The 26,565-nt window shown below is 35.6% G+C and overlaps 2 protein-coding genes across 2 annotated transcripts; one reads left to right on the top strand and one right to left on the bottom strand.

Annotated features, from left to right (window-relative positions):
• Positions 1-9,157: 9,157 nt before the first annotated feature.
• Positions 9,158-9,590, bottom strand: LOC113312858 (uncharacterized mitochondrial protein AtMg01250-like). The gene is made up of 2 exons (XM_026561592.1): positions 9,550-9,590; positions 9,158-9,485 (listed from the first exon to the last, which is right to left on the bottom strand). The coding sequence occupies exons 1-2, from the start codon at positions 9,588-9,590 to the stop codon at positions 9,158-9,160; spliced, it is 369 nt and encodes a 122-aa protein (XP_026417377.1).
• Positions 9,591-10,476: 886 nt separating this feature from the next.
• LOC113314039 (metal-independent phosphoserine phosphatase-like) lies at positions 10,477-12,654 on the top strand. The gene is made up of 5 exons (XM_026562813.1): positions 10,477-10,608; positions 11,041-11,215; positions 11,290-11,532; positions 11,649-11,724; positions 12,119-12,654. Exons 1-5 carry the CDS (start codon positions 10,574-10,576, stop codon positions 12,334-12,336), a joined length of 747 nt encoding a protein of 248 aa, XP_026418598.1. The 5' UTR covers positions 10,477-10,573; the 3' UTR covers positions 12,337-12,654.
• The last annotated feature ends 13,911 nt before the right edge of the window (positions 12,655-26,565 follow it).

The raw sequence follows: 26,565 nt of genomic DNA, 5'->3' as shown, positions 1-26,565 counted from the left end.
AATTCACATCTTTATTTGGAGAGTTTTGCATAATGGGCTAGCATTATTTAAAAATCTGGGAAAACATGTTAAGGGCATCAATCGGGAATGCATAATGTGTAATGCAGCCATTGAAGATGTTGAACATATCTTTTTCCATTGCCCAGTGGCAGTTATGGCTTCTTTGGTTCACTTCTAGGATGCAGAACTAAGCAATACAAAAGTTTAAATAGCAAACAAATAATTGTTGGCCGGTTAGCAGAGAAAGGTAACTATGATGGATTTAAGAAGGCGAGTTGCGTGATGTGGGCTTTATGGAATAACATGAATGAAAAAGTTTTCAACAACAAGGAGTAAAGTATTCAAAGCATAATCAAAGAAGCTCAGTTCTGGTTTAATCAAAGCATCCCTGTCCTACCTGAGGAAGAACATCGTGATCAGTCTGTTCATAGAAAGCAAATAGCAAACAAGTGGATCTCGCCTGAGACTGAGTGGACTAGACTTAACACAGACGCTGCTTTCAAGGACTTTAAAGGTTGTTGGGCAGTGGTGGCTAGGGACGCAGAAGTTAAATTTACAGGATGTGGTACAATGTCTCATAAGGTGTCAAGTGTTATCGAGGCTGAAACAAGAGCAGTTCACCTAGTTGTTGAATTTGCAGTGATATCTCATCTTCAGAGGGTTATTATTGAATGTGATGCTGAAAAAGTGGTGAATATGTTAACAAAATAGAATTGTCATATTCCTTGGAGAGTGCACCAGATCATCCTTCAAATTCAAAAACACCTGAAGAAGGTGGCTGAAGTTAAGATTGTGTTTATCAAAAGAGATGGGAACAATGTTGCCCATGCTTTGGCTAAGCATGTCCTAACCCATCACTCTAATATGTTGTGGTTCTCTCTCAAACCTCCTTGATGTATCGCTTCTTGTCTGCAAGACGATTTTGATGCTTTGTAATTTTTCTCTTTTGTCTTATGTAGCAAAAAAAAAATAAAAAAAATAAAAGATATGTAAGATGTAAAAAAAAAAGTCAAAACATATACAATAAAACCTCTTTGGAAGAATACTCCATATAAGAATAAAAAATTCTGGTCCCGATTTGGGACAATTATATTTAAGAATAAAATCCGTATTGAAATAAGTCATAATTTTTTCCGGTCCCGTCTTAAGTAACCTACCTCCATATAAGAATAATTGACAGTATAATATAAATAAAATAGGTCTTGTAATACATCAAAGTTTAAGACAAAGAGATTCTTACAACCATTTTACTTGATCATTTTGCTTCAAAGTGGATTCTTTGCTTTTTTGTGCACAACTAAGTACAAATCTTTGTCACTCATACGATATCATTTGTCAATTTTCGGTGTCAAAGTTAAGTTTTATGTGGATTGATTTCATATATACATATATGTAAAATAAAAGTCTCGTCTAAGTAGTATTTACATTTACATATATATGCATTTTTGTGTTTCCTATATGTATGTATTTTTCGAAGTACATGTATGGAATTTTTTCTTTCGGTCTATTCAAGGTAGACCTCCATATAAGAATAATCCCCATATAAGAATATTTTTGTGTGGTCCCTTGGATATTCTTGTACAGAGGTTTTACCGTAAAGATAGGATTTAAGAATTTTTAAAATGTAGATAGGTGGTACTTAGGAAAATTGGAGATGGGAATTCATGTGGATTGGAAATAGGAAAAATGGAAATAAGAAATAGCGAAAACCTCTTTTTTAATGCCTGAGTTTAGGAAGGATGAAACAAGTTATTTATTTTACCTTCCGACCTTCCGATTACATTAGCCTCTCTATTCTTATTTTTGCTCACTTATTCTTTGTCACGGAAAGTCCTGTGGACTAGCCAAAAATCTCAAATTGCCAAGTCACGTGGATTGACAAGTGGAGTTCTCTGTCATGGAAAAATCCATATAGAGGCACACTCTTGTTAATGGTTACTTTTCAAACGATCATACATCAAATACAACTCTATTTCATAACACCAATCAATTTATACTCTATTTTTCAACTCTTCATCTTACACCTTCTTTACCCTTCACTTCTAAATCTTCAATACAAATTCTTTTGTTATAGATCTCCAACTGCTAACCCTCCACCCAGGGAAAATTGGAGTTATGAGCAACAACGTGAGTTCACTCAGTTGCGAGTTGTTTTTAGCCCCAGTGGAACAACTAGTCAAATATATGATAATCAAAAATGAGATTACTATCACAGGTTGAGAGATGGGTGGACAGAATCATTGAAGTATACTGGTGGTTACTAATACGGTCAAATAAAGAGTACGAGGATGTCTTTGATCCCATTCTATTATATATCACATAAAAACTATAGAACTCAATGTGTTAAGTAGTAATAGAACACTAGTGTGTGGATACTCAAATAAGTTATGTTTCAAAACTTTTGAAATCAGTAAGTTTCTTTATTTTTAGGATTTTATTTTATTTCGCATGCATCTAAGAGTGTGCAAAATTAAATTATGTAATTGCTGCCATTACCATGTAAAAAAATGGTTTTATTCGTCCAATCGAAGTGGTTTCCATGAGGCTAACCCCATGAGCTAGATTGAACTGCTAGATTGACCAAAAAGTGTTGCAAATCAAGAAAAAAGTGTGGGAAAAAAGTTAACACTACTTCTGGATACTTCTCTCTCCTAACAACTGCTCGCAGTTCAACTAGCAGCGAGATTGAAACGCTGAATCATTCAACGCTGAAAAAGTGACATAAATGCTGAACCATTCAGCACTAGATAAATGTTTTTGGTAGAGAAAGAAAGTGTGACGTATTTGAGAGGGAAAAGGTGGAGAGATAGGAAAATGAGGGAGAGAGAGAGGAAAAAGGTGGAGAGACAGAGAGGAAAAAGAGGGAGACAGAGGAAAAAGGTGGAGAGAAAATGGTAATGATTAGTATAAAATGTTGTTTGGTTCAGCATTCAGCGAGCGCTGTTTTATTCAGCGTTTCGCTGCTAGATTAGAAATACCATAAGACTTAAGAGGTTGCCCTAACTGACGTGGATGGCCAATCTAGCTGCTAGATATCTAGCCCATAGGGGTTAGCCTGAGACAAATAGACTTCTTTACTTGTATATAAAATGATACATAAGCGATCCTAATTCATATGTAATTGATAAGTTGTCGAGTACTCAACCCATGGCTAAAGGATTTTTTACAGCACAAATGAGGCCGGACGAACCCAGACTATTTTGAAGAAATCGAAAGAGTGTTTCTGATCTGGGGTACTTGGTCAATGTTTTTTCGGAAAATGGGTCATTTGTTCAAATATTTTTAAAACATGATTCTAATGGACGAGTAAAAATTAGTATGAGTGAAATGGATACAAAAAAAAAAAGCAAGGATGAAACTGGATTCATCCTGGCTTAAACTTAAAAAATAACGAGGATGAAACTGGATGCATCCTGATGTAAATTAAAAATAAGAAAAAGTATTTGAAAATGGGTAGGATGAAAGTGTTTACATTCTGGCTATTTTTATATTTTTGTCCATTTAAACAGTATCAAAATCTAAATGTCTTTTTCACCCAGGAATTGTTGATTTTGGTCTTTTTAACCAATTTTGTGTATTGATAAAATGGTAATATACTAAATTGATGAATTTACTTTCAGTATTGATGGTATACTTACTTCCGTATTGGTGCACCAATTATTTTGAACTATTTATTGAAAAGTATGCAACGGTAGACTGAGCACCAACCCAAGTTGATGATGGCTTTAGATTCAGCTTCCAATATAGATTTCAGTGAATCACTATAACTACTGGAGCCGTATCATGAATTTCCAGAGTATCACCTTGTTGGGGAGAAAAAGATACGTCCCCGGTGGTGTTATTCAGGCTTGTGTCGGGGAAAGGTATTTGGTACGTAGCAGAAATACTTCTGCTACAGTTAAAGAACACAAGAATGAAGGCCATAAATGCTCTAGTTCAAGGTTAGATTATCAAAGGTTATTACTGATGGTTGTTACATAGTGGAAAAGAGTGGGAGTACTATAAAGATAATGTCCAGCCCGTTAAAGATGAAAAACACTGCCTGAGTTGGTTCAATTCAATCGTGAAGTCGGGAATAACATAGAGCCCAAACACCACTATGGTATGGATCAACCGGCACTATGTAGGATAGGTCTTGCTCCAGGTATTATTCCATCCCAGCCTCCTCCAGAATATCCAAATTTATGTACATGCTCATGGATGTTAGTTCTTCATGTCTCCTATGCCACGAATTCCTTGGGAGTTATGGAGTATTATTTCATAAGATGAGCTTACTTTAGTTCCAATCATTTTCCAAGGTCTCGATCAGTCATAACCATATTGGGGGTGTATGCTACTGAAAAGCAATAACATGCCCGTTGTAATGGTTTATGCTACATGGCACAACGAATGCAGGCTACCCACTTGGAGTCCACAAATATGGAGAGTTGATTCCATTTTGTTCAAAATAAGTCTACTTGTATACTCTGCTGGTGGAAGTCATGATCGTTCTATTCAAGAATTTGTACAAGAGGTTCATGTTCTATAACATGGATTTTTCCTTCAAGTACCATAACATAATCTACTTATCGCACAAACCCAAGTACTTCGACCATAGAAGACACCGCCAGGTGGAGTTTATCATATGCAGGCACTAGAACAACATAATATTTCTCCTTATCAAGGTTATGGAGATCAACCTGGTACTTCAACACAACAAGGTCTCACAACCTTTGTTAGGAACAAGCAGTTATCCAGACATAGACTTACCTGGATGGAGCAGTATCCAAATATGGATTCTTGATACGACTAAAAATATTTTTCATGTTTCGTTCTTTTTTATGACCTACCGTCTTCCTGTACTAATGAAGAACAATGGAATAGCTGTAATTTTGCTTATATTATATTTTCTTAGATGTAATTTTTTTATTAAATAATAAAAATATTTAGAATTAAAGTTTAAATTCGAATCAACCGCATTGCATTTAAATTTAATCAAGTCTAGCTGTTAATTTTAAAAACCACACATATAATTAAAACTAATATTTTTAAAAACAAAGTATATAAAAATAATTGAAACTACTCCATTTACATCTTTATTGTGATGCAGGTGGCAGAATAACAAAAAAAAGAAGTTAAAGATCACAACTAGGTAAAAAGAAATTAAAATTTTAAGTTCAAAATTTCGAATTTTTTCTTATCATTTCATAAACAGTTTCAATCTTCGTTCTAACTCGATTGGTTTCATTACTAAAGCTTCAAATTGCATTATTTCCACGATGATTATTTAAAAACAGCCAACGCCATTGAATCACGCATTCTCGTGTTTCCGGTTTCTGCAACGAGCTTTTCATGAACACTTACCAAAAAATTGAGAGCCTCTGGTTGATCTACACAAAGAGGATGTCGTGATTGTAATACCTAAGCTCTACAAATAGACATATCATCTTTATCAGTAAATTAAAGAGCACGAACTCTAGGTTGAGCCATCTTTCAGGAAATTAATGTGAGATTAGAAAATATTTAATTGAAATTATAAGATTATAGGTGTAGAATGGAGGTTGAAATTGGATATACATAGAAGATTGAAATTGAATCCTCCGATGATATAACGCGTTAGCGTCAATATTATTACCGAACGGTAAACTCTCTTCCGCTTGGTAGACTCTTTGTCTTGATTCGCTAACTAACGGGATTTGCTGGTTTTCCGAGTAACTGTGTCGGTTTGGTAAGTTTTGTAGTGGAATCAAATTAGAAAATCTTAGCAAGTGAATTTGCCCTTATATTTTGTTAGTGGTACAAATCTTTCATATCCCATTTTTAGTCAATCTGTATTTTTTATCGATAATAATATTTTTTGTTATTGTGAGGAACTCTCAATTCAATTTTACTCAAAATTTCTATTTCCTAATCTAACCTATTGAAGTTGACTTTAGTAATCAACTCAAGCGACCAAGTTTTGGAACTAAACTTGTCAACCAAACTTGACATACAAATGCTAGGTGAGTTCTACGAAGTGCTCTAACATTTACTAGGACTAAAACCGAGTATATGGGTTGCGAGTTAAGTGATGCCAGAGAAGAAGATGGAGATGTCATTTTCGCCGGACGAGTAGTACCTATGAAGGATACTTGTCTATATTTGGGGTCGATGTTGCAGAGGGATGTGAAGATTGATGAGGATGTTGGTCATAGGATTCGAGCGGGATGGATAAAATGACGACATGCGACCGGTGTCCTTAGTGACAAAAAAGTCTCGCAAAAGCTCAAATAGGCGAGCTATATAAAATGACGATCATACCTGCGATGTTGTGTGGTGCTGCATGTCGGCGAGTAAAAGATAACACGTTAAAAATATAAGTTTACCAGAGATGTGTATACTGCGGTAGAGTTGTGGACATAGTAAGCATGACCAGACTAAAAACGATGTCGTACGCGATAAATTTGGAACAAAGTTGATCGAGGAGAAGCTTATTCAACAGCGACCGAGATGATTGAGAAATTCCCAACAGACACCTCTGGAAGTAGCAATGTACATTGGTACCGTAAAACGTGTTATAAACACAAAGAGAGGCCGAAACAACCAATATGGACATGGGAGAAAGCAATGAAATGAAACTTAAGAACAAAAGGGTCCAATGAGTTGGATTCGGATAGATATGTATGAAAATTAGTTATCTGGTAGTTTGGTTTGAATTTGTTTAGAGGTAACGTTAGAAGCTATGACTTTATTTAACGACGAGGATCAAGTACGACTTAAGAGTTAGGACTTTGTTCCAGGATTTATTAATATAATTAGTGTCTAAATTATTTTATTTTTTGAAAAAAGAAAGTTATATTCAAAAATAAAAGTATATACAACCCGGGGAGGGTACCAACAGTTATAATACACGTGTATTACCATATCCCAGTTAAACAGTATCGAGTTTACATCAACATCCTTGAATGTTCCCTATCCTGAAGTCAAAGAACTAGTGGTGTGTTTGTTTGCAGAATTCACGGTTTCGAGGATTTATAATCCCATGAGATTACAAATTCTGGAATTCATGTAAATCCATCATGTGTTTGGTAACTCATTTGAAATTCCTAGGATTCATAAATTTATTTTGTTTTAAAGTCCATATACTATTTGGTATTACCCTTAGAATCTTACAATTGTATATATATACGAGATTTAAAGTTAAAAAAGGTGGGTCCATAAATCCCTTGATAAGTTTCACAGAAAATCTTAGGCTAACCCCCATGGGCTATATATCTAGCAGCTAGATTGGTCATCCACGTCAGCTAGGGAAACCTCCTAAGTCCTATGGGCTAGATATCTAGCAGCTAGATTGGTCATCCACGTCATCTGGGACCACTATAAAACGTTGTTTGGTTCAGCGCTGCAAGCTGTTTGGTTCAGCGTTTTAAATCTCATCCGTTAGATCATAAAATTTATCTCCCAGCGCTGAACCGTTCAGCGTTAAAAACACTTTTTGAGCGCTGAACCATTCAGCGTTTCAATCTCGCTGCTAGTTGAATTGCGAGCACTTTCTAGGAGAGATAACTATCCAATGCTAGTGTTAACTTTTTTCCCACACTTTTTTCATGATTTGTAACACTTTTTGGCCAATCTAGCAGTTCAATCTAGCCCATAGGGGTTAGCCTTAGGGGGGAGGGGTCAGACTCCATATGGAGGATTTGCTGGAAAATTGATTCCCGTGGGAAACGTGATTCCAGGGATTTGGACAACCAAATATCCTGAAGAAAACGTAATTCCACCAAATCCCATGGACCCATAAATCCGACCTTTAAAATTCTACATCCAACCCCACCATAAGGTTTTTTAATTAGTAAAACTATTTTCGACACCGTTCTATGCCTGGCCCCAAAGAATCTACCATTTCTTTTCGTCCATATGTGCCAAACAATCGCATAATGAATCTTTTCCCACACATCCTTACACTTTCCTCTTAGTTTATATTGCCACCAAATATCAAACAAACTAAGTAGAGTAGCAGGCATAACCCAATTAACTCTAAAAGATTCCATAAATTTCATCCAAACAACATAAGAGACCTTCCAATGTTGAAACAAATGATCAACAATTTCCACCTCTTGCTGACAAAGGTGACACGGTTCGGACAACAAATTGACTCCTCTGTGTCTGAGCATAGAGAGAGTAAGAAGAGAATTATATATGAAAAGTAGCCCAAAGAAAGAAGCTCACTTTAGGTGGAATCTATTTTTTCCAAACATGCTTCTGAAAAACACAATGATTCTCCTCCTTTATCTGGATCTCATAAGCCTTCTTGATGTTGAATTCACCTTGAAAAGCAATGACATCCTCCTCATTCGCAAAGTCTGGTACAGGTCCTAGTTCATTACACGGAAGATCTCATTTTAATTGTTCTACCCATTCATAGTCCTTTTAGTAGTACACTGTAATCTGCCATGATTTATCATTTCAAATATAAATGTATATTTTCTTTACATACCTTGAAAACAGCTGGGAGTCTATCCTTTAATAAACTATTTGTACACCAATTATCTAACCAGAATTGCACCGACTTACCATTCTTAAGGTGCAGCTCACAACCATCATGAATCAAGGAGCTACATTTCAAAATGTTCTTCCAAAAACCTCTACCCTGAGGTAATGCATCATCAACCGGAAAAAACATATCCTTGTTTCCTTTAATTTTTTCTTGAACAACCCTCTTCCAAAGTGCATCTTTCTCTTTAGTAAATCTCCATATCCATTTAGAGAGCAACGCCTTGTTGGTTAGCTTCAGATTCTTCACGCCTAGACCACCCATACATTTTGGAGTACAAATTGTCTTTCAAGACACTCAACACATCTTTTTCTTATCTTCAGTTGAATCCCAAAGGAAGTTTCTCATAATCCTAGTCAATTTCTTCTCCACCGCTACAGGTAAATGGATTAGACAAAGAAAATAAATATGAAAGCTAGCGAGGCAATTTTTAATAAGGATTAGCCTACCAGCCCTATTCAAAAAATTTCTTTTCCACAAATATGATTTACTTTCCATTCTTTGAATAACAACCTCCCATATTGAAGTATTCCTTGATGTAACCCCCAACGGCAACCCCAAATACTTTATAGGCATAGATTCCACCTTGCAGCCAAGCTCCATCGCCAAATTACTAATAGATTCATTTGCACCTACACTTACAATTCAGCTTTTGTCTAGGTTCAGCTTCATCCCTGTCAGCATCTCAAAAGTAGACAAGATAAGTAGCAACCTTCTCAATTCAACATCATCAGCATTAATAAATATGAGGGTATTGTCCGCAAACTGCAAATGAGTCACCTCAATATCATTTTCAGCAACCTTAAAACCATGTATCTGTCCTCTAAGAGCAGCATCTTTAATAAGTTTAGAAGGCACCTCTACAACTAGCAGAAACAAAAATGGAGACAAAGAGTCTCCTTGTCGCAGGCCTTTAGAAGGTCTAAACTTCTCCGTGGAACTCCCATTAACCAAGATAGAAATGTTTGCGGAACTAAAACACCATTGTATCCAAGAAACCCATTCTCATCAAAGCCATGTTTCTTATAAGTATGCACAAAAAAGTCTTCCATTTGATATTATCGAATGCCTTCTCCATATCAATTTTACAAAGCACACCTGGAATCTTTGATTTTAATCTATTGTCTATGCATTCACCAGCCACCAAAGCACCGTCCAAGATTTGCTTGTTTTTGATAAAAGCTCCCTGTTACTGGCAGTCAGGCACTGTTAGTAGCGTCACTAAATTTTTTTTATTGTTTCTTTTGTTTTTATGTCTCTATTTGTGGTAATTTCGATGTCGGATCTCATTTCTATCCGACACAACTTTGTAATTTGCTCTTTGTTGTTGTTGATTGGCCCAGATAAAACTAAACAAATTAGCTATAACTAAGCTCTCCACATGACGTGCGGTTTGGACTTGGACACCACACGTGGCTATTTGTATCTCCTTTGTCCTCCCAAATTTGTGGGCAGATCCCTTCCCTCTGCTCAAAATATACGATGAATCGCCTATTAACTGATTAATCAATAATTTAAAAGGTCTCTCTCTTTATTTTTCCCGTATCATTGAACAACATTATTGTGATCAATAATTCAATGCCAAGGTGTCCATAGATGGTTTTTTTTTCCTCTTCACAAATACATCATCGAGCTTCACCACCTTTTTCACAAAGTAAAACAAACATATTAACCTTTTACCAATAAATATATATATATATATATATCTTATATATAAATAGAGAGAGGATATTCTCTTTCTCCAATTTGGACACTACACATGGCCATTTGTGTCTCCTCCCAAATTTGTGGGTAGATTCCATCTGCTCAAATACGGGATGATTCACCTATTAATTGATAATTTAAATGGTTTCTCTCTTTTATTTTTCGTATTATTGAATGACATTATTGTAATCAATAATTCAGTGGCCAGGTGTTACTGGAGGTCTTTTTTTGGCCTATAAATACACCGTTATGCTTCAGTAACCTTTCATTCTTAAAACAATCCTATTACCAAAAAAATATATATACACTTCTCTTTCTCCAAAACCCATAATCTTCCAGACTAGCTAGCTATATCAAATGGCAACTTGTGTTGTTTCTTCAAATGAGCCCGCGTACGTTTTTACTTCTTTTGAATTTCCTTACGTTCCAATTATATATTTACTCGTTTCTTGATTATCATTTTTTACTTTTTTTTTTGTTTCTGTTTTCATTGATTTTTGTTTTGTTGCATTTTATTTTTTATTCATTTGCAGCTTACGTTTATTTCGCTTTTTTCTTTTTCTTTTTTTTTTAAGCATTCGTTTTTTTCCACTTTGCTTTAGAACTCTTCCTTGATATCTTTCTTTTCAAAATTATTTTACTATGATTTTAATCATTCATATTGATTATAATTATATACTATATAAGATTCGTAATATCTAATACGTACTTTTACAAACCTTATTTGAAAGGACCTATTAGTTCATTAGTTTATTTAATTTTACATGTAAAACTAGTTTGTGACATATGGCTAATAATCTAACACATTCCTATCAAAATATCAGAATCAACGGCATGGTTGGCATGATAGCTGACGTTGAGGTTCCAACCGAAGTTCCACACAATGTAGCTGAGATCGTACTAGTTCGACATGGAGAGACCACATGGAACAACGCAGGAAGAATTCAAGGAAGCTTAGAATCTGAGCTTAATGAGGCTGGATGGAAGCAAGCCGATGCAGTTAATATCCCAACCTAACCCTTATCATTTCATTAATTAACTCATAAACTAACTAGTGTTCGTTGTTGTTATAGATCGCAGCCAGGTTAGGAAAAGAGTTGAAACCTGCGGCCATTTACTCATCAGACCTCAAGCGTGCTAAAAATACCGCCCAAATGATAGCCAAGACTTGCCATATCCCCGAGGTAATAGAAGTACCAGAGTTGAAGGAGAGGCATGTAGGAAGCTTACAAGGTTATTACTGGAGTGAGATTCAAGAGAAAGAGCCCGAGGCTTACCTTGCTTTCTTCTCTTCTGCGAAGGACCTTGAAATACCTGTAAGTAACTATATACCTAATTAATTAAATTTACAGAAACAACTTCATACAGTTTCACCAAGTACGTACGTACTATACATTATTGTGTGCGCACCTAACATTAATTTCATATGTAGGGCGGAGGAGAGAGCTTTAATCAGCTATGTGAGAGATCAGTTTCTGCTCTTGAAGAAATTGCATCCAAACACAAAGGTACATATCATACAGATCCCAATATGTACCTTATGTTTTATGCAACCATTAATAATATATAGATCGAACCGACAAGTTTTCCCTTAAGCTATCAATCACACACATGGTATAGTGAGATGATATGTATAAAATGGTCTTGATCACTCAATGTGCATCGGCCTTGATTGGTGGGACAGAGAGTTGGTATATGCAAATGGTTGGAACTTAGACTTGGGCTTGGTACACTGATGCCAAACAAAGCAAACCAAATTACCTACATTTTCTTCTGTTATTACCTATACCGGTAATGATCACCAGATCTGATCTTATATCTCTCATTCCCCTTGTAGGAAAAAAATTAATAAATACATAATGGTATTAATTTTGACACCATTTTTCTTGGGTGGACCTACAGGTGAACGAGTTATCGTAGTGACACACGGCGGTGTTTTAAGAGCCATTTACATGGCCGTTACTGGTGAAGCCAGTGCAGGAAAAATATTGAACGCTTCAATAAATGTAGTCCATCTAACTGAGAAGAAATGGGTATTTAAGACATGGAGTGATGTTAGTCACCTTAATGAAGTCGGATTTCTTCAACGCGGATTCAATGGAGATGCCTTTCAACACTAAATCTACCACCCATTTATGATAATCTACGCGAGTGATTTAGAAGATTAAACAGCAGGAGAAATTATGAAAAGAGATTGTGAAGATCAGATCAGGATCGATCTTTTATATTGTCCTGAACAGCGGTGATTATTTTGATAAACTAAGTGTATGTATGTTTAAATAATTGCAACCTTCATTGTGTTCCATGAATTACCCAAAGCTACATACGAGCATGTATTTTTATTTGTTTATGATTAAAGATGTTTTTTTTTTTTTCTTTGAAGCATAATTAAAAATGTTATTGGTGTATGTTTATTTTAATGAAACTGTTTTTAGGTACCAAGGGTCCAAGCTTGTATATTACTTGGTTAAATTAGCGATCCAGTTAATTTTTTAGCTTCCACAAACATAAAGATAAAAATTATTATCGAACACAAAGGATTAGTGAAACCAATGACATCTAGAAATCTGAAGACAGAAGTAGTGACAGGGTACTGAAAGTTCAGTGAGTGTTTTTTTTTTTTTTTGAAGCATAATGAGTGTTATATAGAATCTACCTCATGTCACCTCAACAGTTTTTTGAGAACTAATTATTGAACTTACAATTATTTAGATTCAATCATGACCCAACTTTGGTCTCACTAGCATATGGATGGATTTCTAAATTATTGCTACGAGATCTACCATGAAATTGGGAGAAATTAGGACTTAGCCACGGCGCGTAAGCCTAGCGGTTGACAAAGTATATTAAATTAATTAATCTCTCAATGGCTCGTCAAAAATAGCCTGTCATTTTTAGGAGCCAATCAAAAGGAATTAGGGGCCAATAATAAGATAAAAATGGGTCACCCAAATTTAAATTGAAGTCAGCCCTTATCTAACGTAATTCGTAATGGCAAAATTGCTCTCAAATAATCGGTTGATAACATTAAGTTCGGTTGCTCCGTTTACAATCGGTAGACAATACAACATTCGGTTTCCCCGATTGCAATAGGGTGAAAAAATGTATTTGAAGGAAAAAATTTCCATTTTTTTCATTTTTGAGTTGTAGAGAAGAAGAAGGAAAAAAAATCATTTTTTCTTAAATAAACAACAAAAATGGATGGATATGAAGAAGAAGCTGAGAATCATCATGAAGAACATAATGTTGAAGGTTCACTACCGTTTAGAGAAGACGATTTGGGGTATATATTTAATGATCCAAACTTTTGTGGAGATGAAGTCCTAGACGACGCTTTCATGGAAGAAAACGGAGAATTACCCGAGATCGAAGCTAATGATGCATCAAACATACGGGTATTGTGTTAAGAAACTCAAATACCCATTTTGTATGCGTTTTGAAACCAAAAAAATCGAATCCTGCATAAATTGAATGCCATGAACTACCTAGAATCAGTTGATAATGTATACATATCTACCGAATATAACATGCTGAGTCAAAAATATGTACATTCGGTAGCTTCATGAAAGTAGATTACTACCGAATATGTTAAAAACCCCAAATTAATTTTCCAAAAATATCAACATTCGGTAGTTATCTAGAGTATCTTTTCTATCGATTATAAAATTGGCCCCAAAAACGAAATGCTTCAAAATAATAAAACTTCGTATGTTTTATCTTTTACAATCGATAATTTATCTAACTTCTGAATATTTCAGTGGCCCCAAAAACAAATTTCCGCAAACTTGTAAAAACTATAATTCTTCTTCTTTATTAATGGGAAGTTGATTAATTCCATTATCTTCCGATTATAGGTGTGGCCCCAAAATTGAATTTACTTCAAAATTTTCGAATTTCAAAGCCTATAATCGGTTCTATATCGTTTACATATATCTACCGATTAGGAGTCGGTTGTTGTTATATATATTTTGCTTCCGATTGTGATATTTTTGGTACTCAGTTAATTGTGTCCATTTTTATATTTAAATCGGTTGTTTGGGGCACAGAATATTTAATCGATTACGGAACAACCGGTGACAACTACATTGCTTCCGATTGTGATATTTTTTGTACTCAGTTAACTGTCTACATTTTTATATTGAAATCGGTTGTTTGGGGCACACAATCTTTAACCGATTATGGAACAATCGGTAGACAATTTTACTACATTGCTTCCGATTATTATAGTATAACTTGTTTCTTTCTTATGCAGGACATTGCAGCATTTGTTGATGATTTCTATTTGAGACCTGATATTTCCCTACACTATGCAAACGATTTGGTATACTCATTATTACTCTTTTCTTTTTCAAATTATGTATGTTAAATGCTTATGTTTATGAGATTTGTTTTGTTATATGCGCGTTTAGTCATTTGCAAGTAACGCGGAGGCAAAGGAATGGCTTATGAAAAAGCAAAAGAGAAGATGTGTATGGTATTTCAAAACAATCATGTGGGTGAAACCCGATTTGAAATGATTTGTGAGCGAGGTGTGAAGCGAAAGAGGCACGGGGGAAAGAATAGTAAGTACGTAAGGAAGATGGAGAGGAAATGCCGAAGCAATACAAAGAAGATAAGCCTGAAGGTAGCGAAGGTAAAGAGTGGAAAATGTTTAAAGTTGATAATGGTTGTCACAACCACGATGATACGGATACTCTAATTGGACATATAATGGTTTCCAAGCTAAAACCAAATGAAATGGGGACGGTGAGGTCTATGAGGATCCAAAAAGCGAGTGTGATCTTAAGTAAAATAAAGGCAGACGAACCCAAAAAATTGTCTTCTTTGTCTACAATTAAGTCGTCCCTAGCTACGATCAAAAGGACGGGATGAGATGCTAGAATGGTCATGCAACAATCGTAGTGGTTAGCGGAGTTACACGACTACACGTTGAGAACAGAAGAAAAGGATGGTAAAGTGGTTCGTATTTTCTTGGCACATCTCGAAATGATCCAATTGGCTCAATGCTTTCATCAAATTTTATTTATAGATGCTACTCATAAGATAAACAAATATAACATGCCGTTGTTGAACATTGCTTGCCACACTTCGGACAAAAACACGTTTACGGGTGCATGAGGTTTAATGGATCATGAGAACAATGTGAGTTCCATTTGGATGTTGGAGACATTGAGGTCCATTTATAACGACGATAATTTTTCAAGGGTTGTTGTAACGGATAACGATCAAGCCTTAATGAATGCATAAAGGTAGTGTTACCAGAATCTCAAAACTTGCAATGTACGTGGCACATTCAACGCAACCTCAAATTCAATTACCATCATCATTTCCAAGTTAAAAAACCAAGGAAGGGTACCAAGAGGTCAAAGGGAGAGGATTAGCGCATTAGTAAATTAATCGTGGAAGAACGAGAGGAAGAGAAAAGGTTATTTGAAGAAAAGTGGAAATAGGATGGAATAAAGTGAAAAATGTTTATGAAATCATGGGACAAGATTGTTTGATTCATGACCGAGGAAATTTATGAAGATAACTTGAAGAAATTTGAGGATGAATATGGAACAAACTACCCAAAACCCGTTGAGTATTGTAAAACACAATGGTTGGCACCGCATAAGGAGAGGTTTATGTTTGCATGGATATATGAATATCGAAACAGTTAGAGCATAGCTCGGTCGACCTCGCATGCGTTTCTATATCAAGCATGTTTGTCAATGTTAGTGATCAAAACTATGAGTCTCGATTTATAGTCTATTATAGCTAAGTCTCGGACTAGGATAGAAAAGTGTAGTTGAGCTCAAGGACTTCATGGCGATTCATCATACAACGACGAAGATCTACACAAGGAACCGTGGAACTTCACCAACAAAAAGGTATGTGGAGACTTGAACTTATCTATCACTCAAAAGTATATCTATTCTATCTCCTACTTATTATGAGACAAAAAGTCGTATGCTATATAGACTGGATCATACACATTTGACATTTCTAGCTGAGTATTCACTACTTATCTTTTTTTCGAAATCGTGTGTTGGTAAAGCGTTTCGCTTTGATTAAGTTTATCTTCACCTAGTGACGAAAGTCATGAAAAGTTTCAATTACTTTGAGAATTGCTCTGACGTGAAACGGTCTGTGAATAACGGCTATATAACGTCCTCTGAGAATGTCTCAATGATTGGAATGAGAGTTTAGATTACATAACCATGTATTCCTTAATCCGAAGTTTTCGAACTTTGTTGATTGAGAGAAATCGGAGGAATTGGCTTTACCAAGTCCGCGAACTGACGGAAGTTCTCTTGCCGAGAATTTCTGCTGGGATTTTCCAAAAACTCGTTTGCGTGTTTAGTCCGCGAACTCAGTCCGTGAACTGGCAGAAGTATTTTTGCCGAGATTTTCTGATGAGTTTGGAAAACTCTGCCGGTTGCCTTAAGTCCGCGAACTTGTTTGTGAGCTTAAGTGGTTCTGATCTAAAGATGTGCTCTGAACATGAAACTTAAATTACTAAGGAATGCTTTATGCAAACCGTGTCTATAAAGTTCATGAGCCGATTCATCGAATCGAATCATCTTTGTTTCAATTGTTTCTTGTGTAGTTACATAAGATCTCATAGCAATTGAACAACTCTCTAACTAGTTCATTTGAGTCAATTGAACTAGTTATGGTGAAGAAGAACTAGGTTAATATGAAATGCTCATATGGTTAACCTTTTGGGTTACTATGTTGAACCAACACACACGTACACGTTTGGGCATGGTTTTCAAAAACCCAATAAACGTCTACCCAAGTGTGTGTGACAAGCTAAGTTTTCGATCTAACGGTTGAGAAATATTAGATTGAATCTAAATCAGGTTTTCATCTAACGGTGAATATGGATTGCTTTGTAACTAAGGAAAAACTCTGATTTGAAGGCTATATATAGGAGACATCTAGCATTGGGAAAAACTAATCCCCACACGTCTGTGTGATACTAGTGCGCTCGCTAGAGTCGATTCTCCTTTAACCTTTGGTTTTCTTCTCTAAAACCAGGTTAACGACTTAAAGACTTCATTGGGATTGTGAAGCCAGACCGATACTACTTTTATCGTAGTTGTGTGATTTGATCTTGCATCTTCTATCGTACGAGTACAATCTTTGATTGGCTTGAGATCGTGAGAGTTCTCCAATAGGCAAGATAAAGAAGTCACAAACATTTTCGTCTCACTGTTTGTGATTCCTCGACAAACCGCTTGTGTAGTCAAGAAGGATTGTTGATATGTGATTGATTAATCTAGGCTGTTCTTCGGGAATATAAGACCGGATTATCAATTGGTTCCTGTTCACCTTGATTTTATATCTTAAGACGGAACAAATCCTAGGGTTTTTCTGTGGGAGACAGATTTATCCTTTGATAGACTTTTCTGTACGAGACAAATTTGTTTATTATCAAGTCTGCGATTTTGGGTTGCAGCAACTCTTAGTTGTGGGTAAGATCAGCTAAGGGAATCAAGTGCGCAGTATCCTGTTGGGATCAGAGGCGTAGGAGTACAACTGTACCTTGGATCGTTGGGAGACTGATTGGGGTTCAACTATAGTCCAGTCCGAAGTTAGCTTGGAGTAGGCTAGTGTCTGTAGCGGCTTAATACAGTGTGTATTCAATCTGGACTAGGTCCCGGGGTTTTTCTGCATTTGCGGTTTCCTCGTTAATAAAATATCTGGTGTCTGTGTTATTTCATTTTCCGCATTATATTGTTTATCTTTATAATTGAAATAATACAGGTTGTGTGTTAAAGTTTAATCGATTAGAGATCCGACCTTGTGGTTGTTGATTTCATTGATTAACACTTGGACATTGGTCTTTGGTACCGTCCAAGTTATTCCTTGTATTTGATAAAGACTCGCTATTGTTTTTAGCTTGAGTAAAAATCAAATCAAGAGAGAGATATTAACTCCTTTAGATACTTTTATCTAGATTGAGTCTGTCTGTCTAGTTGATTCTCTAGCAAAGTATTTCGGAGTTAGTCCATATAGATTGCTAAGTGAAATATTGGGTGGTGTTGTTAGACCCTCGCTTTTTCAATTGGTATCAGAGCAGGCAAACACGTTAAAGACCTTATAAGTCTGTGTTTGTAGCGATCTGATTATGGACGAGTATCTCTAATAACGTACCAATTCATAAATTACCAGATGATTCTAAAAGCTTGGATTCACCAGAGAGAACTATCACATCTAAGTCAATATCCAAACATTCTCTTGATGTAAAAACTGTTGATTGGAAAACTCTCATAGAAGAACAGTTGGATGAACTTTCTGATGAAGGTGATTCAGATATTGATAGAGATGTTGATGAGGAAGTCTCAGAGTATATTAAATTTTTGGATTCGTGGAATATGAAGAAGATTACAACTTCTCATGTCACACCTCTTCTGACTCCTCTCTGTCGAGAAAACAAGAAATTGAGAAGATGTTACGTGGGTGTTTATTTTTCGAATCGTTCTACCGAATCGATCCTCAAGGATTCTGAGGAAAATCTACGTATGAAGTCACTTGAATGTGATAATCTTTATCAAAAGTACTTTTTGTTGGAAGAGAAACTTGCAGAATCTGAAGCAAGGTTTAACTTCCAGCAAACAAGTTTTGACGACAGAGAAAGCGCTTATCTCACTCGAGAAAAACGCCTTGAGGATGATTTAGCTGCTGCTCTTGATAAAATCAAGATGTTGGAAGATGACTTGAAAAAGTTCAATACTAGTTCAAGCAAATTAACCACTATGCTAGGAGCAAGTAAAAATCATCGTGATACACGAGGATTGGGCTATAAGGGAATAGATGCTCCAAGTACTAGCAAAGAGGTAAAACTTTTCAAGGCTAGTGATTCTTCTCAAAAAAAGGTTTCCACTGATGGCAAAAGTGAAATACCCTCTCCGACAGTTAAGGTTCAAAAAAGCAAAGTTTATCAACCTCCAAAGTTAGCACACACGGATCGAGGTAAGAACATTCCTTATGTTTGCCACTATTGCAGAAATAAAGGTCACCTGGAAAGGAGATGTCGTTTCCGTATAAGGAATGAGAAACTTCATGATGTTCTTGTTTGGGAATCACAAGAAGTTGTGAAACCAAGATCATACGTTAAGACTGATCCTCTTAACGTTACAGGTTGTAATTGTCCAACCTTTAGGCAAAGGAGTCAATGCTATGATAGACGTAGATTTTCCTATAAACGTCGTACGAATCCTTTTCATAATCGTAATGGTTATCAAAAGAATAACTTCGTAAAGACGAAGACAAGATCCGATGCTCCCAATTGGAGAAAGACTAACTTGCATAAGAATAGTCAATCCAATTCTCTTCCAAGAATTCTAGAAGAGAGTGATGGGAAGAAGGTTCCGATTGTTCCTAAACGCACTCAGAAGTGGATACCGAATAAAGACAATGATGTTTGGAGTGTGAAAAGGAATGATCTTCCAGAAAACTACATGACTATGGAAAAGGAAGTATCCATGATGTTGGAACTTAACAAGTTTTTTGGAAAAATGGAATTGGATGTGAAAGGTTCTAAAAGTGATCTCTTTCATGATAATCCAAAGGTCACTTGTGGTGATCAAGACTTTGTTCACCCCAACGCAACTTGATTGTGTTGGAAGTGCATCCTCACCAAGGAATGCCCTGCTTTGTATACGATGAGGGAAGCACAAGAATTGGGGCACACAGATTATGTTCGGTAAGGCGGAAGAATTCGATTGGATTCATCTAAAAAGGTATGTCTATAAACTTGAGAAAGATTTGTACTTTTATTTGCTTAGAATACTTATAATAATCTTGCTTATCGTTCATTTCTACCTAACTTGATATGTGTTTAAGGTTCTTAAATGTTTAGGTTTGAAAATAATAGTTCGGGATGTTTGGACTACATGGTACAAATACCAAGTATGCATAACAACATTCAAAATCATAATCCAAGGGTTTAAGTTCGCAAACCCGTATGCATACTTGACGTCGATATTCGGAAAAATTGTTTTGGCCGTAACTTCTTCGTCCGAAGTCGGATTTACCTCATTATTTTTGCATTCTCTTCCTTATTGAATTCCCTTAAAATGGAGATGAGAATTGTTGAATTTGGATGAGTTAATATTGGTCTTTGTCTTGTCTCTTGTTTTTTAGTGTTTGCTCCGTTTCGTTGCACTTGTTCTATTCTCTTGGACTTGGGCAATGGAATTCTTGGAGAAATCCTATTCTAAGCTATTTTATGGCTGTTACAAGAGTGATGTTGGTGAATCACAAAGAAGGAAGTTCGATAATGGGTAGTAGTTCACATTGCTATATATTCTTGAGTATTCACAATCATCTCATGTGAACTATGGTGCATAGTCGTCAATGACTTTGTATGTTCTTCTTTGTTAAGGAAATCTTTTTATACGCTTTTGGTAACCACTCTTGGTATAAAACCGTGCGAAAAAGATTGATTCTACCTTCTAAGGGCAAAGATTGTTATTGCAATATTAATCTTTATGATTTTTTGATATTGATATTGCAATTGTTTATGGGATATGTATTGTTTGCATCCGTGAACTTGAAGGTCCCATATGTTGTCAAAAGTAAAGTCGTTCGTAAATTGGTATTCGTATTGACGAAAGGACGAATGGACTTTTAACAAATACAAAATTTATACCTATGCAGTCATTTATTAGATGGAAAATAGGGTAAAATCTTTTGTATGACAAGGATAAAGTCTATTATGTCGTTATGCAAATAGTGATGGAAAATAGAATAGATCCTTGTATGTCATCCACGGTATTGATCTTCATTGATCCATTTTGTTATGTTTTACCGTGAAGGCTCCATTGTGTATCTTATGTTGAGCACCTAACAACTATGTCGATTAATATTGTCCTTGTTGGTTGTTCCATGAGATGTTATATGTTGAGCAATGTTGAACTAAATTAATCATCTTGATTGGTTATTTAGTTATTTTCTCCGAAAGTCTTCTTTTGTCGAGCAAAATCTTTTGATAATTAAATTGATAGCTTCGGTGATTAGTTTGGTTGTGTATTCCAATTAGATTAATTATAGGTTCTCTTATAATTAATCTAGTTGAGTTTTTCATATATTCCACAAGTTCTTGTGTTGAGTATATGCACGTCTATACTAATCATGTTCTATTGATTGATGTAGTCGTATATTCCGTAAGGTTTTCCTTATGTTGAGTATTTGAACGATTAAGGTAGTCATCTCTGTGTGGTTATCTTAGTCGTAGCTCCGTGAGTTTTCTTATGTTGATCACAATCAATTAAATTGATCACTTTTGTGGTTTGATTTAGTTGCGTATTCCGATTAAATTAATCATGGGTTTACTTGTGATTAATTTGGTTGAGTTTTGGATATAAAAAATCATTTCCATGGTTTTCGGTGTCCAATTAAAAATCCTTCTTTTCTTTCGAAATTAAGGTCGCTCTTGTTGTTCTTTCGGGAATGACATCAAATGGGGGAGAGTTCTTTTGAACTTGTGCTTAATGGTAATATCTTGCGGGGTGTGCGGCTGTGGAATTTTATAGGGGTTATCTTGTATCTTAAAACTCCTTGATGAATGCATTTAGCTTCGGCTTTATGATTGCATCTAAATTAAGTTGGTATGTATTTTTTCTTTTAGTCTATGAAATGTCTCTTGTGGAAATTTCATTATGATCCCGTTCTTTTACCTTTGCCAATTTTATTGACAAAAAGGGGGAGAAATAATGTAGTCACACTACAAATACATATGATTTTCGGATCATTGTGTAAGGGGGAGTGGTTTCCATGATCGATATGGAGAATTGACTAAGGGGTAGTGATACATATCACCATAGTTGTAGTCGCAGTAAATCCTACACTACACCCCTCACAAGATTTCATTAACATTCAACTCATTTTAGATTAACAATCTTAATTTTATTGGTGAATCTTTGAACAATCTTACAAGAAAAGATAAAGGAATCAAGAATAACCACTGCTCTAGATTTTCTCTCTCCTATTTACTTGCTTCTCAATCAGAAAAGATCTCCCCTCTTTCCTTTACAACTGAACAACTATTTATAGGGAATTACATAGTGGATGACAGCTAATCTGTCCTTTATTTTCGGATATGACTTGCGACATTCTCGCATCCTTACAAATTTTAATCTCGCAAACTCTCTAATTTTCGCAGGACCATCATATTTTTCTCATGATTTAGCTGACGTCGTTTATTATGTCATTTCTGAAATTGTTCTGCGACACTGTTGTGTGGTGTTGTTGATAATTTCGCTGAGGCATTATTGCTGAGAGATTCTGATCCTACATCTTGCCTCTTCTCATATCTTCTCTGCGAAGTAGAGAATGATGTGAGAAATGCCGCAGCTGTTCATCTCTTCATATTCTGTATATCACGCGTATTCTTTCTTCTATCTATTTCTTGACACGTCTTTTGTAACCGCTTCTTTTCAACCGCTCACGTCTTTTCGCATTAATGGTGTTTATTTCTTCGAGTAAAAAAAATCTTCTTTATATATTCTTCTTTCCATTTTCTTTTTAATTTCTCTTTTCTTTTTATTCTCCCATCTCTGCAACTCTATTGTTCTTCAGTAAGTTCTGCTACTGTAATTCTTTCCTCTTCAATCTACTTATTTTTTATCCATTCCCATACTCTATATTCAGATATGCCTCCAAGTGGCCACAAACATGAGAAAAACTTAAAAGACTTCCAAAAAGATCTTGCTGAGAAAGGTTTCACACTTTCTACCATTCCTGGTGAAAGTGCCAAGTCAATTCTTTCTATCAAACTTTTCTCTGATCAACATTGTGATGATCAATCAATCATAATTTCGCTAGGTCAAATTCTCGCAGGTCTCCCCATTCCTCTTTATGACCCAGATATTCCTCTGTTCTATGAAATTCACGCTCACTCAAGATTTTCACGAGCTATCTTCCAATTGAGTGGGGATTTCATCCGTCTGATGCTGGATTTCGCTAACCGTGGTACTGGTAAAGGATCTCTTTACTCCAAAGAACTTAGGGATCCTAAATTCGCAGACTTGGAGATAATTGCTGAAAAATACACAGTAGCGAGTTTCTTTGAAAATTATGAATTGATCTCCATGAAGAAAGAGAATACTCGCTGGGGTATTCACTTGAAAAGGAAAGATAATATTGATGAAGCTAAAATACTCATGCAGGAAATTGATTGGCACTCTGGTAAGAACACAACTCCTCGCCAATCCAAAGATGATAAATGGTGTGTTTTTCCCTTGATGCTGAAAGGACCTTACATTGCTGGGTCAAATGTTCTTCCTGAGAATCTCGCTTCTTATCAACCTTGGGTATTCTCTTGGCCCGGGAAGGATAAAGAGGTATGTCTCTTCCAGTTTCACCCACTTTATATTTCTTTATTTGTCTTTATTCTTTTGTTCGCTGATTCTTGCGACATTCTACAGATCCAGAAACTGAAAGATAGCTATCACATGACTGGGAAGGCTAGTACCTTGTTAGATCTTCGCTCATACACAGATGAGGTAAGAAATATTCTCTTATGATTTTAAACAGTATATTGTTGCCTCTATTTCTTATTTCTATCTATGTGTGAAGATTATTGCTGAAATAGAAGAGCCTTCCAATGTTGCGAAGACTGGTGATAAAGGCAAAGGTGCTCTTCGCAGGGAAAAACCAACTGCTCCTCCTTCAGAGAAGAGAAAAATACGTTCTTCCTCTCCTTCAAATATTCCTTCTCATGAAAACTCCGAGAGTGATGAGGATGATGAGGATAATGATGACCTTGCTGCAAATGAAGATTCTCCATCTGAATCTTATATGGCTGAGCTCTCTGGCCTCTTTTCCGATTCTTGGCAAGGAATGGGAGATAATCAATTCGCTAATACCTGCAAATCTCTCGCTACGATTTGTGATGTTCCTTTATTGGATGGTGATAATTCTCTTCGTGGAGTTTCTAGATCGGTGACTCCCAATTTCCTGCATTCTCTTAATAGTCTGGTATGCTTTCGTCCTTTTACTTCTTCATTATTGTAACTTAAAATCTCTTTCTATTTTAATACTCTTTACATTTCCTCGCAGGATGGAAAAGCTTCTTTCGCTGTTGCCTCAGATCTGGAGAGGAGACGTGAAATTCTTGAAAAGAAGAATCTTCAATTTCGTACAAAAAATGAGGAACTGGAAGCTGAAGTCAAATGTCTTCGCGAGAAGAACAAACAACTAGAAATTGATTCTTCTTCGTACAAGAACAAAATATCTAGTCTTCAGCAAGCTAATAATCAACTCTATGGTATGTTACATTTCTCCTTTCCCTTCATTCATTCATCCTGTTGTTTTATCTTATTTAATTGATCATTTTTGCAGAAATTTATGGTCTTTCTGATGAAGCTACCATTCTTCGTTCATTTCCTAATGCCTTGGATAATGATACCCTTCTTGAGCGCCTTAATAAATATTTAAATAGTTTCTCAAATAATAAAATTTCATCTCTTTCTCTAAATGAACTGAGATCCAAATTTCGCCTCTTAGAGATTGACCATAGATCTAGTTTAGGCTTAGCCAACCGATTTAAGCGTCTCTTTCTTAATTCTAAAGAGAAAATCAATGAGCTAAGAACCAAAATTAGCGGTCTCATAGATGATAAGGATCGCATCTCTGATCAAGGTGCTAAGGCTTTGGCGAAATTCCAAGAGATCCTTTTTGAAGTTCAACTTGAACGAGATGAAGCTAACCGCAAGAATACCGAGCTCTGCGAAAGAGAAAACCAAATTCGTTCTCTCCTTATAAATAATGAGGATGAATTCGCTTGGGCTGCGAAAATCTTAGACGATGCCAGAAAATATTTAGGTGTAAATGTTAGTCTCCAAGTTGAGCATACATCCTTGATTAGAGATATGATTTCTGATAGAGAAGGTTATTAACTGTTCTTCTTCACCAATCTTTTGTTTCTTATGAATTTTCATCAAGTTATTAATTGATTGCCTTTTGCTCACAGATTATGAAAGTAGATATCGCGAAAGAATTGAGGAACTTGAAGCTGAAAAAGAGGAACTCGCAAAGAATCTTTTTTCTCGCAACGATAAGTATTCTAGATTAAAGAATCAAATCAAGATCACTGTTGCAAACTTTAAGAACGATGCTATGCATTTTCCCAATCAAACTATTCAAATGGTTTGTGATGACCATAGTACTTCTCATTCTGATTATCCTTGTCTCTTGGAGGAGATCCCAAAGAACATTCCTAGTCTGACTATTTCTGATAGCGAAGCTGATGATGAAGAATCTGATAGTGATGAAGGTTCTGATGGAGATAAAAGTTCTGATGCAGACGAAGAAGGGAACAAGTCTGATGAAGATGATGAAGGATCAACTAATAAGTAGTCTTTGTTTCTTTCTTTAATATTCTGTATACTTGTACATTTATTCCTCCTTTCTGTATATTTGCGAATTCTTTTGGTTCTCCATATTCCTTAATATATGAGTTTCTTTTATTTTGACATGCATTCATTAAAACAATTCTTCCTTGCAATATAGTTAATTGATGTATTTTCAAATGTTGTTGTAGATAGTGGTGAAAACTGGGTTCTTTTCGAACTTGTGAAGGTAACTTTTTTTTTTTAAGATTTAAACAGATAAATAAATGAAGGAAATTAATAGTAATGTCAAGATTTTAGAAGGATTAAGGCTTAGGATTCACTACCACTTCAAGGGTATTGGTTATAAATAATATTTCAGAAATTATTATTAAGCTCTTTTTCTTATTAAATCACTTTTTAATTTAAAAGGTGTCCAAATATTAAGTTGTAATCCTTAAGCATGATTTATCAAAGAATTATTCTAAGCATAAAACATCAAACTGATTCACAACTAATTAAGAAAACCATTTTATCCTTTTTTTTATTTTTATCCAAGTGAATTAAATAAAGTAAATAATTGAAGAAATTATAAATAAAAATGTTACCAATCAAACATGAGTGAATAGATCCTCCATTGCCTCAATCACCAAGAATTTAGCCGCTCATCATGTTGGAAAACCTCTCAAAATATTTCATTGATGCTCAAAAGTGTTTTACAATGAAGAGAAAGACAAGAAATTGATGTAAAACAGAATTTTGCGACCCACAGAAGGCGTCCAGAGTCAACGACAGAGCTGAAGTGCTGTTGTCGTTGAAGAACTACGACCCACAGCGGACAGTCGATGTTACTGTTGATAAACGACGGTCTTGGAGAGTCTGTTCTTCACGTTCTTCCTCCTCGCAGCAGCAGCAGCATAACCAGAATCTCTGCAACTTGGATTTTCTTGCTCTGTAGTGCTCTAAACCTCTCCCAATTCTCTCTAAACTTTCCTAGGATACCTCAGCAACTATTTATAACTCAAC

The sequence above is a fragment of the Papaver somniferum genome, chromosome 9 (assembly GCF_003573695.1).
Source record: "Papaver somniferum cultivar HN1 chromosome 9, ASM357369v1, whole genome shotgun sequence".
In the NCBI taxonomy this organism is placed as follows: domain Eukaryota; kingdom Viridiplantae; phylum Streptophyta; class Magnoliopsida; order Ranunculales; family Papaveraceae; genus Papaver; species Papaver somniferum.
The sequence above is the reverse complement of the archived record's forward strand: the minus strand, read 5'-3'. Positions and strand labels throughout refer to the sequence as shown.